A 13,527-nucleotide genomic window follows, 5' to 3' on the forward strand; every position below is an offset into this window, starting at 1 on the left:
ACCACTAAAGCCAAAATCAAGATTATTTTCATTTTAGACATTCATAACATGCAACTGAATGTGGGCGTCTTCTTCGACGAGGTATATTGATGGCGATTGACATCCAATATTTGTTGCATTACCGCCACCAGCCACACTGGAGTATAAATGCATTATACTTTGTAACACTACACCCATCTGTTCCAACACCAGGCCAACATACAGATGGTGCTGCTCAATGACGTGTATAATATGCACAAGAAGGCGTTTGTTTAATTTCATGCTCTCGGATTGGTCATCGTTTGTGTCCAGGGAAAGCAATCGGGGCCCGAGTTGTTGGGTTGTGGACACGTCCTCTCTGAAGTGATTCGTCGTGCGCTTGCCGCCTCCCGCGTGGCCTGAAAAGAAATAAACTTCAAGCTAGTTTACCAAGCATTCCATAATTTAGCTAGGATTCTCGGAGAAATGTCTAAAATAGAGTTGTTGGGATTGATTTTCAACAAGGGATTTAGAGCGGCTCCTGAGTTGTTTAGAGCCGTTGAAAAAACGATAACAAAGTACCAGGGAAAATATTCCCTATCGAAAGAGGAGAACGCCCGTCTACAGAAGCTGCTTGATATCCTCCTGAAACCGGAGATAAAGTTACATAGAACAGGTTTGTTACGCGTTGCATCAACGTTTTTTTCTAAACATTTAATTTGGCAATGTTGTTGGTGTGGTCAACCTGGTGAAAGTTGATTGCATTTGTTTTGGAACCGGGCCATTCCATGACCTATATGAAGCGATCCGCTTTCAAAATAAACGTCCCTCATTGAAAGTTATTTTTTTAATTTAACTAGGCAAGTCAAATCGTGAAATCGTGGACTATAAAGGCTAAACAAAGGTTGGAATGTTGGACGAATTCAACAAAATACAATAATTAGTTAATAGAAAATAAATAAATCAGTTAATTGCACTGTGGATGTATTAGACTTTAGAATTTTATTGGGAGCATACTTATATTTCACTATACAGCCTGACCCATTTTATGGATCCACAATCCATAGGTATACTACTCAGCGACACCTACAGAACATAACTGTTTAGTGTTTAAACAAATAAACAGAAAAACGTCCTCACTGTGATCTGCGTTTTATTTTCAGCAAACTTAACGTGTAAATATTTGTATGAACATGAGATTCAACAACTGAGACAAACTGAACAAGTTCCACAGACACGTGACTAACAGAAATTGAATATTGTGTCCTTGAACAAGGGGGGGGGGGGCAAAATCAAAAGTCAGTCAGTATCTGGTGAGACCACCAGCTGCATTAAGTACTGCAGTGCATCTCCTCCTCATGGACTGCACCAGATTTGCCAGTTCTTGCTGTGAGATGTTACCCCACTCTTCCACCAAGGCACCTGCAAGTTCCCAGACATTTCTGGGGGGGGGGGGGGAATGGCCCTCACCCTCCGATCCAAGGGAGGAGGTCTTCCCTGTAACGCACAGCGTTGAGATTGTCTGCTATGACAACAAGCTCAGTCCAATGATGCTGTGACACACCGTCCCAGACCATGACTGTCCCTCCACCTCCAAATCGATCCCGCTCCAGAGTACAGGCCTCGGTGTAACGCTCATTCCTTCGACGATAAACACGAATCTGACCATCACCCCTGGTGAGACAAAAACCGTGACACGTCAGTGAAGAGCACTTTCTGCCAGTCCTGTCTGGTCCAGCGACGGTGGGTTTGTGCCCATAGGTGACGTTGTTGCCGGTGATGTCTGGTGAGGACCTGCCTTACAACAGGCCTACAACCCTCAGTCCAGCCTATTGCAGACAGTCTGAGCACTGATGGAGGGATTGTGCATTCCTGGTGTAACTCGGGCAGTTGTTGTTGCCATCCTGTACCTGTCCCGCAGGTGTGATGGTCGGATGTACCGATCCTGTGCAGGTGTTCTTACACGGGGTCTGCCACTGCGAGGACGATCAGCTGTCCGTCCTGTCTCCCTGTAGCGGTCTCTTAGGCGTCTCACGGTACGGACATTGCAATTTATTGCCCTGGCCGCATCTGCAGTCCTTTTGCCTCCTTGCAGCATGCCTAAGGCACGTTCACGCAGATGAGCAGGGACCCTGGGCATCTTTCTTTTGGTGTTTTTCAGAGTCAGTAGAAAGGCCTCTTTAGTGTCCTAAGTTTTCATAACTGTGACCTTAATTGCCTACTGTCTGTAAGCTGTTAGTGTCTTTTCGACCGTTCCACAGGTGCATGTTCATTAATTGTTTATGGTTCATTGAACAAGCATGGGAAACAATGTTTAAACCCTTTACAATGAAGATCTGTGAAGTTACTTGGATTTGTACGAATTATCTTTGAGACAGGGTCCTGAAAATGGGACTGTTCTTTTTTTGCTGAGTTTATTAGCATCATAGCTCATATTGTAGGACTTTGAAACCACTGAAATTAGCCACATTTAAGCTTACCTGTCAACCTACTATGAGTATTAGACATTTACATTGCACAGCCTTACGTATAGATTCATTGATCCACAATATTCCAAACATGTGTAGTATTATTTAGTCAATATGACATGATTCCAATATTTGTATAAATGTATCACTTTCAATTAGTAACTTTTTAATTTGAAGGCGAACCACAAATTCCACTATTTTGGCTTATCCTTATTGTGGCTAGCTTCACATAGGTCAGGGCGTGAGCCAGGTGCCCTGTTCAAAGCAAAGGGCCAGGGTCTTGGTCTAGAATCACGGTTTCAACTGCTCATACAGATTTACTTCGGTACTGCAGTTTAACTGACCCCGTCCTAGAAAGACAATTTCCATAGACGGCCATATAGAGGTCAAAATTGAAAATTACTAATAAGACAGTCATCATTGTACACTAATCATCCATTGAATTATTCTAATAATTGTCGCTCAAGCTGTTTTTTTTTTTTTCTTTCCCCCACTCAGACATTAACATTTTATATTCATCCAAAGTCTACCATATTTTTGGATGATGCTCAGTTCACATATAAACCATAGAGAATGAGAGAGGACTCTTCTGGCCAAACGGCTATATTAGTATGGGCAGCGCCATTGTAGGCTTCCACCATTTTAATGTCATCAACTGGGTAGGACTTCCAACTTCATTGGCTGATCCCTCCTTGTGACCCTGTTGGAGGGATCAGCCAATTATGAAGAAGAAAATAGTCTCAATGGCGCTACCCATGCTGTCACAGACGCTATAATGGCACAGGTACAAAGATGAGTCCTCTATCTCTATGGTATAAACCGAACGCATGGGTAGCGCCATATAGAAGTCCATGAATCGGCTATGCGAACGTGAGTAGATTACCTTGAATAGGGAGAAGCTATACGGACCCGCCAGGTGCCCAAATTGAAGAGGTATGTTGAGTCGATTGCAGACGAATGGATTCAGTTCAGTCAGTCCTTGAAAAATAGAGTTAGGGTTGTAGAGAATTGAAGGACCATGAATGTAATGAGAAATCTTATGTGCAGTATAGCCCCTCCCCCTTAAACGATGGTCAGACATCTTGTTCTCATTATACTGCAGTATATACACACAATACCTGTTCTCATTATACCGCAGTATATACACAGTACGTGTTCTCATTATACCGCAGTATATACAGTACCTGTTCTCATTATACCTCAGTGGTTAAGGCCATGTTGAAGTCGGCTCAAAACAAATGTTATGCAGTTCAGAGTAATGAGTAGGATTCTGTGTTTTCACATGCGAAACTGATTACTTTGAATAAAAATTACTGTTGTGTGTGTATATATATATATATATATATACACACAACAGTAATTTGTGTTGACAACATAACCGAGCAGCACAGGTTACTGTTCCATTTGAGAAGGTCACTCCTCCGTCTCCGCTTTTGCGTGTTCACATCACAGGCCATAGACCGGTGCCCCGCGGCTCAGCATAATCCAATCCACCCAATATCTATCTGCATACTGCAGTTACTACAATGAACACCCCACAAGAAACATCCATTAGCATTGTGTCATTACATGCTCCGCCCCTTGCCATTTGAAGCTGCTTGTAAGTACTGTTGGTGACAATTATCCACGCTATGTGGAAAGTTTAGCTTCACACAAAAAGACATTAAAGGCCGGGCGCTAGTTAAAAGGTTATGTTTCGATGTGCGAGCAAGAAATAACCTGTAATATTGGTCACCATTTGGATGTCACAGTGGCAATCAGCTAACGTTACTGCCTTCGGGAATGACGACGAGCCTGTGCACACCTGTGTTGAATCGAGGTGGCTGCCGACCTGAGGTGCTTCCCACTGGGCAGCTGTATCAAATCAAACTTTGTCACATGCGCCGAATACAACAAGTGTAGAATTTACCGTGAAATGCTTACTTACAAGCCCTTAACCAACAGTGCAGTTCAAGAAGAAAATATTTACCAAGTAGACTAAAAAAGTAACACAATAAGAATAACGAGGCTATATACAGGGGGTACCGAGTCAGTGTGCAGGGGTACAGGCTAGTTGAGGTGATCTGTATATGTAGGTGGGGGCTAAGTCATCTTTTGGTTGAAAAGGTGTAAGGCCAGAGATCACGACTCTGGTAAGAACATTTGTTTCCCACTTGTAATTACAACTTGAACGGTCGTTGAAGTGAAATTTCCCAATTGGAACTCCAAACTTCCAATAGCATGTGAACGCCCCACACGCCCCACAACTTCGTTACAGTTAAATCATGTTTGTGCTTTTTTAATAATACTATTAACTTCTTTACAGTTAAAGCATGTTTGTGCTTTTTTAATAATACTATTAACTTCTTTACAGTTAAATCATGTTTGTGCTTTTTTTAATAATACTATTATTTGCATGAGGTCATCGTTTGGCATATTATACAGGCATTCACACAATTTTTTTCACATTTACATTTTTTTCATTTAGCAGACACTCTTACTGAGGTGCTCTTATTGTTTTCATACTTTTTTTTTCTGTTAATCTTCTTGGAATAGCTATTTCAATTCCATTTTTAGTTCCATGAGCACACACAGAATCATATATTAAAGAAAACATGTCATATGTAAAAATGTCCACATAAAGCTCTACATGTGCATTCTAATGATAACATTGTTGTTCACAACACTTATGGAACTAGGACTATTCCCAGGTTTACTGAGACCCCTGGCTATCTCATGTCAATGTTGGAGTTCTAGCTAATTCATCCTTTCTCCTTCCCTTCAGACCTCCAACAGCTCAAAGTCTCTGAAGAGGTTCCCCCTGAGCAGCAGCACTGTGAGCAGGAGTGGAGCCCCAGTCTGGGGCAGGAGGACTTGGAGCCCACACCGATTAAAGAGGAACAGGAGGAATGTCAAGAGCTGGAGTATAATACTAAAGACTCTGTGTTCACTCCTCCCTGTGTGAAAAGTGACTATGATCAGTACCCAACTCGGTCCTCACATCTTAACAAAACCCAAAGTAAGGAATGCAAAAATGGAGACTCGTCCATTGAACAGATAAAAACAGAATCTCAAGAAGAGATCTCTTCAGAACCAACCAGTGACTCTCAGGCCCTCTCTGTAGTAAATCCAGGCTGTTCTGCAGCTCAGGGTGATGACAATGAAAGTGTTCATAGGAAGGAGAGTGCAAGACCACTGTCTGCTTTAAAGACGCACATATCAAAGAGGCGGCGGACAGATAAAGGACAAAGCCCTGCTGGTCCTTGTTGCAAGGTGTGTGGAAGGCCTTGTCAGTCCTTTGGAGCTTTATTGATACATTTGAAAAGTCACAGAAAAGATAATGAACAAATGTGTGGTGTTTGTGGAAAAAGCTGTCAATCCCTAAAATGTGTGATGGATCACATATTACAAACTCACAGAACTAGGTTTTGTGATGTTTGTGGTAAAAGTTTTGATGCTACTAAGGATCTGGAAAAGCATATGAGAACCCACACAGGGGAGAAACCATATCCCTGTAATGACTGTGATAAATATTTTGCCAGTATTGCAAATCTGAATTTGCATATGAAGACGGTCCACACAGGGGAGAAATCACATTGCTGCCATGAATGTGGCAAACGTTATGCTCAGAGTGGAAATCTGAATGCGCATATGAGGATCCACACTGGAGAGAAACCATATCACTGTAATGATTGTGGCAAAACATTCCGCCTTGGCACTTCCCTTAAAATGCATATAAGGACTCATACAAGGGAGAAACCATATCGCTGCCAGGATTGTGGTAGTTCATTTGCTAGGATGGAGCACCTGAAAAATCATAGCAGGATTCACACAGGGGAGAAGCCGTATAGCTGTCCTGAATGTGGAAAATGCTTCCCTCAGAATGGTAATCTAAAATTGCACATGAGAATTCACACAGGGGAGAAATCACATCAGTGTCAACTTTGTAACAAATGTTTCACTTATAGCCATACTCTAACAGTGCATATGAGAGTTCACACCAATGACAAACCGTTTCACTGCCAGGAGTGTGACTTATGTTTCAGTCAGAGTTCCAACTTGAATCGGCACATGAAGAGACACAGAGGGGAGAAATCACACCACTGTCATGTTTGTGGCAAATCTTTCTCCACAGGTTTTCAGTTGAATGTGCATTTGAGAATTCACACAGGGGAAAAACCGCATGTGTGTCCTACATGTCCAAAATGCTTCAGCGACAGAGGGGCATTAAATAGTCATCAGAAAATACACACTGAGAAGAAGCCATATTGCTATGATTGTCTTAAATGCTTCAGATCAAAGCAACGCCTGAGAGAACACAGAGAAAGAATGCACAAACACATGACTGTGCCCTGTGTAGGGGAAGGTGATTCGACAGAAGATTGAGGCACATTCAGTTTTGGGTGGATAAGATATGACTGAATTAACACTTGAACTATGAGAACATTGCCAGGCTAACTGGCCTGCTACACCGGACACATAACATTTGCACAGCGTGATACACGTCTATTCATTTAAATGAAATCAGGCGTAAGCGCGCTGGCTTCTCGAGAGGAGTCCTTGCTCATTTGTTTGACACAAAGGACATTTGAACTGCATCTGTAATTAACTTAAGTGTGTTGTTGTTGAGCTTTGTCTAGTAAGCATAAAGTTATGTCCGGATTCAATCCGATCTCGCATTGATCCGATCTAAAGTAAATTTCAGATTGAATTGACGTATGCAGCATTCAGCCTACCGTGAATGCAATATCCCCGAACATTGTCTTTCAAAGGTGCGTTGTCGGATTGAATCCTGGCCATAAAGATCTGCAGTGTATTCATATGAATCTTACAGCACTAAAGGGTGGTGATAAACATGTTTTTTTTTAATTGCGGGCAAACATTTGAGGACTGAAATCAACATCCTCTGCATAACAATGGCTAACAACCTTCCCAAAGCAACTGTTTTGATTATGCAGAGGATGTTGATTGTGGTCCTCACTGTGAGCCCTAGCTATGGAAACAATTTCCCTAGCATAACACAAGGGTGTATACTTTGGTATAACACTGGTGTTACAGTCAAAGCAGCATAATGGCATTCCACTAAACTAAAAGAGGCCACAGGCATGCTAGTAGATACTCAGACTTCCAGTCATTGCGCTAAAGCTAGTTGGCTCGCGAAACTACCTCCAACTTCCTTCACGCTGAACACAGACATAACAATGATATTGCCAAAATCCCAAAGTATCCCTTTAAGCACAGTGCCTTGATCTGTGTCTGGGGAATTTTAGTCTAAAGTGGCTTGTCTCCTTTTCTGGCAAACCCTTCTGCAGGCTTCCAAATGAGTGAAGATGGAGAGGAAGTCTCTAATTGCATCTTCTTACTGAATAAGCCAAATATGTTCTATTATGTTGACAAGATAGTCGAGTGACCGCTCTAATGGAAAATCATGTCCTCAAAGATGGAAGGCAGGCGGGAGGTCAGAGAGGTATCCTAGGAAGCAGGTTTGAGGACTTAGCGAGGTAACTTAAGTCAACTCCGAGTACAATTCAGGATAACCGGTCATAAGAAAGTAGCTCACTTTTTAGCCATCAAAATTTCTATGGCAACAGATCCTTCAGAACTAACCTGCTCTGGAGCAGGCTAACTCATGACTAGTTCCAATTACCCTTGAATGAAATGACTGCGCCACCAGTTGTGGTTCAATGCAATCAGATTCCTTCCCTCTTGCAAAGATCGCGTCACCATGCCCTTCATTTGATGAAGAGTACTGATGAAATATTTTATTAATATTACATTACACTTAATAACAGAATGCAATTTAAACTTCACACACAGTAGCGCTTTTGTATTACTTAGTACTTTTATGGATAGGAGTGGGGAAAAAAAGGTTGTGGTTGTGCATTGATAAACACAAGTCGTCATTAACATTACTTAGAGGGCACTTCTAAAAACCTATTTCACACCATAACCTGCTGCATTTGCAAAATAACTTTTTTCGATTTCGGCGCCAAAGAAAATGTGGAATTGACTAGCCCATGGATTGATGTTTCATGAAGAGTTTGCCTTTCGACTAGTGGTCGACCGATTAAATCGGCGCCGATTTCAAGCTCTCGTAGTAATCCGCCTTTTTGGACGCCGATTACTTTGCAATCCATGAGAAAACTGCGTGGCAGGCTGACCACCTATTACGCGAGTGCAGTGTCAAAAGGACCTTGTGGCTGCAATGAGCCAAGGTAAGTTGCTAGTTAGCATTAAACTTATAAAAAACTATCAATCTTCACAATCATTAGGTTAACTAGCTTGTCCTGCGTTGCATAAATTAACAGGGATCGCAATATTATCATCAAATTACAGCCTAATTCAACTTCGCCAAACGGGTGATGATTTAACAAAAGCGCATTTGCGGAAAAAACCCACATACGTTGCACAAAATGTACCTAACCATAAACATAAATGCCTTTCTTAAAATCAGTACACAAGTATATTTTATTATATATTTAGTTTAAATAAATGCATGTTAGCAGACAATATTGACTAGGGAAATTGTGTCACTTCGCTTGCGTTCAGTGCAAGCAGAGTCAGGGTATATGCAACAGTTTGAGCCGCCTGGCTCGTTGCGAACTGTGTTTCTCCCTAACAAAGACCGTAATTAATTTGCCAGAACTTTACATAATTATGACGGTTGTGCAATGTAACAGCAATATTTAGACTTAGGGTTGCCACCGGTTCGACAAAATACGTAATGGTTCCGTATTTCACTGAAAGAATAAACATTTTGTTTTCTAAATGATAGTTTCCGGATTTGACCATATTAATAACCAAAGGCTCATATTTCTGTGTGTTTTTCATTAAGTCTATTATTTGATAGAGCAGTCTAACTGAGCGGTGGTAGGCAGCAGCAGGCTCATAAGCATTCATTCAAACAGCACTTTACTGCGTTTGCGAGCAGCTCTAAGCAATGCTTGAACCACAGCGCTGTTTGACTTCAAGCCTATCAACTCCCGAGATTAGGCTGGCAATACTAAAGTGTCTGTTTTAATTCACCTTTATTTAACCAGGTAGGCTAGTTGAGAACAAGTTCTCATTTACAACTGCAACCTGGCGAAGATAAAGCAAAGCAGTTCGACACAGAGTTACACATGGAATAAACAGTCAATAATACAGTAGAAAAAGTCTACATACAGTGAGTGCAAATGAGGTAAGATAAGGAAGGTAAGGCAATAAATAGGCCATACTGGCGAGGTAATTACAACATAGCAATTAATCACTGGAGTGATAGATGTGCAGAAGATGAATGTGCAAGTAGAGATACTGGGGTACAAAGGAGCAAAATAAATAAATACAGTATGGGGATGAGGTAGTTGGATGGGCTATGTACAGGTGCAATGATCTGTGAGCTGCTCTGACAACTAATGCTTGAAGTTAGTGAGGGAGATACGGGTCTCCAGCTTCAGTGATTTTTACAGTTTGTTCCAGCAGAGAACTGGAAGGAAAGGCGGCCAAAGGATGAATTGGCTTTGGGGGTGACCAGTAAGATATACCTGCTGGAGTGCGTGCTATGAGTGGGTGCTGCTATGGTGACCAGTGAACTGAGGTAAGGCGGGGCTTTACCTAGCAAAGACTTGTAGATGACCTGGAGCCAGTGGGTTTGGCGGCGAGTATGGAGTGAGGGCCAGTTAACGAGTGTACAGGTCACAGTGGGTAGTATATGGGGCTTTAGTGACAAAACAGGTGGCACTGTGATGGACTCCATCCAATTTTTTAAGTAGAGTGTTGGGAGGCTATTTTGTAAAGGACATTGCCGAAGTCAAGGATCGGTAGGATAGTCAGTTTTACGAGGGTGTGTTTGGCAGCATGAGTGAAGTATGCTTTGTTGCAAAATAGGAAGCCGATTCTAGATTGGAGATGCTTAATGTGAGTCTGGAAGGAGAGTTTACAGTCTAACCAGACACCTAGGTATTTGTAGTTGTCCACATATTCTATGTCAGAACCGTCCAGAGTAGTGATGCTGGACAGACGGGCAGGGATCGGTTGAAGAGCATGCATTTAGTTTTACTTGCATTTAAGAGCAATTGGAGGCCACGGAAGGAGAGTTGTATGGCATTGAAGCTCGTCTGCAGGTTAGTTAGCAGTGTCCAAAGAAGGGCCAGAAGTATACAGAATGGTGTCGTCTGCGTAGCGATGGATCAGAGAATCACCAGCAGCAAGAGCGAAATCATTGATGTATACAGAGAAGAGTCGGTCCGAGAATAGAACCCTGTAGCACCCCAATAGACTGCCAGAGGTCCGGACAACAGGCCCACCGATTTGACACACTGAACTCTGTTGGTGAACCAGTCATTTGAGAAACCAAGGCTGTTGAGTCTGCCGATAAGAATGTGATGATTGACAGTCGAAAGCCTTGGCCAGGTCGATGAATACAGCTGCACAGTATTGTCTCTTATCGATGGCGGTTATGATATCGTTTAGGACCTTGAGCATGGCTGAGGTGCACCCATGACCAGCTCGGAAACCAGATTGCATAGCGGAGAAGGTACGGTGGGATTCGAAATGGTCGGTAATCTGTTTGTTAACTTGGCTTTCGAAGACCTTAGAAAGGCAGGGTAGGATAGATATAGGTCTGTAGCAGTTTGGGTCTAGAGTGTCTCCCCCTTTGAAGAGGGAGATGACCGCGGCAGCTTTCCAATCTTTGGGGATCTCAGACGATACGAAAGAGGTTGAACAGGCTAGTAATAGGGGTTGCAACAATTTCGGCACATAATTTTAGAAAGAGAGGGTCCAGATTGTCTAGCCCGGCTGATCTGTAGGGGTACAGATTTTGCAGCTCTTTCAGAACATCAGCTATCTGGATTTGGGTGAAGGAGAAATGGGGGAGGCTTGGGCAAGTTGCTGTAGGGGGGTGCAGGGGTAGCCAGGTGGAAAGCATGGCCAGCTGTAGAAAAATGCTTATTGAAATTCTCAATTATAGTGGATTTATCAGTGGTGACAGTGTTTCCTAGCCTTAGTGCAGTGGGCAGCTTGGAGGAGGTGCTCTTATTCTCCATGGACTTTAGAGTCCCATAACTTAGAGTTTGTGCTACAGGATGCAAATTTCTGTTTAAAAAAGCTAGCCTTATAGCTTTCCTAACTTCCCTGAAAAGCCTAAAAACATCCAATAGTGAAAAAGGTATATGAAATACAAATGGTATAGAGAGAAAGTCGACTCGTCATAATTCATATAATAACTACAACCTAAAACTTCTTAACTGGGAATATTGAAGAACTAGTGTTCTGAGCAAAATACTTAAACGTTAGCTATTTACATGGCACATTGCACTCCCTTTCTTCTCCAACTGTGTTTTTGCCTTATTTGAGACTAAATTGATCGTATTAAGTTCAAATAAAAAAAAGGGTTCATTCAGTATTGTTGTAATAGTCATTATAAAAAATGGCTGATTGATCAGTATTGGCTTTTTTTTGGTCCTCCAATAAAGTCGGTATCGGCGTTGAAAAATCATAAAATCAGTCTACCGCCTACTTCCAACTAACCATGTGCGACACGCACGTGCGGTTAAAAGCCTGCTAGAGTTAGCAGCAGGCAGAGAAGCTGGAATGTGAAGCAAACTGAAGCTGGTTCGCTTTAGAAACCCTGAGTAGATCTATACTGAACAACATTTTTAAAACGTAACACATCAAATCTAGTTTTATTGGTCACATATTTAGCATATGTAGCGAAATACTTGTAAAGTGTTAGTTTCATATGCACAAAAAGCTTATTTCTCTTTTAGTGAGCATTTGCCAAGATAATCCATCCACCTGACCGGTGTGGTATATCAAGAAGCTGATTAAACAGCATGATCATTACACTGGGGACACTAAAATGCGCAGTTCTCGCACAACGCCACAAGTTGAGGGAGCATGCAATTGGGATGTTGAATGCCAGAATGTCCACCAGAGCAATGAATGTTCTTTTCTCTACCATAAGCCGTCGTTTTAGAGAATTTGCCAGTGCGTCCAACCGGCCTCAACTGCAGACCACTTGTAACCATGCCAGCCTAGGACCTCCACATCCAGCTTCTTCACCTGTGGGATCATCTGAGACCAGCCACCCAGACAAGCTGATAAAACTGGGTTTGTACAACCAAAGAATTTCTGCACAAACTATCAGAAACCGTCTCAGGGAAGCTCATCTGTATGCTCGTCGTCCTGACTGCCGTTTGGCGTCGTAACTGACTTTAGTGGGCAAATGCTCACCTTCGATGGCCACTGGCACACTGGAAAAGTGTGCTCTTCACAGATGAATCTGTTTCAACTGTACCGGGCAGATTGCAGTTGTGGGAGCGAGCGGATTGCTGATGTCAACGTTGTGAACAGAGTGCCCCATGGCGGGGTTATGGTATGGGCAGGCATAAGCTACGGACACAATTACACTTTATTGATGGCAATTTGAATGTGACGAGATCCAGAGGCCCATTGTCGTGCCATTCATCCGCCACCATCATGTCTCAGCATGATAATGCACAGCCCCATATCACAAGGATCTGTACACAATTCCTGGAAGCTGAAAATGTTCCAGTTCTTCCATGGCCTGCATACACAGATGTCACCCATTGAGCAAGTTTGGGATGCTCTGGATCAACGGGCGTGTTCCATTTCCCGGCAATATCAAGCAACTTCGCACAGCCATTGAAGAGGAGTGGGACAACATTCCACAATCAACTGCCTGAACAACTATGCAAAGGAGATGATTGTGCTGCATGATGGAAATGGTGGTCACACCAGAAACTGACAGTTTTCAAAATTCCTGGGTAACTGTAAATTGCTGCATTTATATTTTTGTTCAGTGTAGCTTGCTTTTTAGGATACCCCTCAGGTTTGACCATTCTAGCCAATGAGAAGGCAGATACGCGTGTGAACAGGCACAACTCCAATAAAATAGTTTTCCCCAAGTTTCAGAAATTCCACTTATTCCAATGCATTTGTAACAACCTGAAACTTATATTCAATCTAATAAGCCTCATGTAGCGACCAAATTCGACACTCATTGACTCTCCATACAAAAAAAGTCCTCATGACAGATTAAACCCTTTCACTCCGATTAAGATCCCTCTTTTGTTGCACTGAACACAGGAAAACACCGCACCAATGCGTCACACATCTC

General features: G+C 42.5%; 1 protein-coding gene across 1 annotated transcript; it reads left to right on the plus strand.

The window, feature by feature from the left end:
• Positions 1 to 251: 251 nt before the first annotated feature.
• On the plus strand, positions 252 to 8,956 carry LOC106584547 (gastrula zinc finger protein XlCGF57.1-like). Its single transcript, XM_014169965.2, has 2 exons — positions 252 to 634; positions 5,191 to 8,956. Exons 1-2 carry the CDS (start codon positions 445 to 447, stop codon positions 6,789 to 6,791), a joined length of 1,791 nt encoding a protein of 596 aa, XP_014025440.2. The 5' UTR covers positions 252 to 444; the 3' UTR covers positions 6,792 to 8,956.
• Positions 8,957 to 13,527: the final 4,571 nt, after the last annotated feature.

Source organism: Salmo salar, chromosome ssa23 (assembly GCF_905237065.1).
Source record: "Salmo salar chromosome ssa23, Ssal_v3.1, whole genome shotgun sequence".
NCBI lineage: Eukaryota > Metazoa > Chordata > Actinopteri > Salmoniformes > Salmonidae > Salmo > Salmo salar.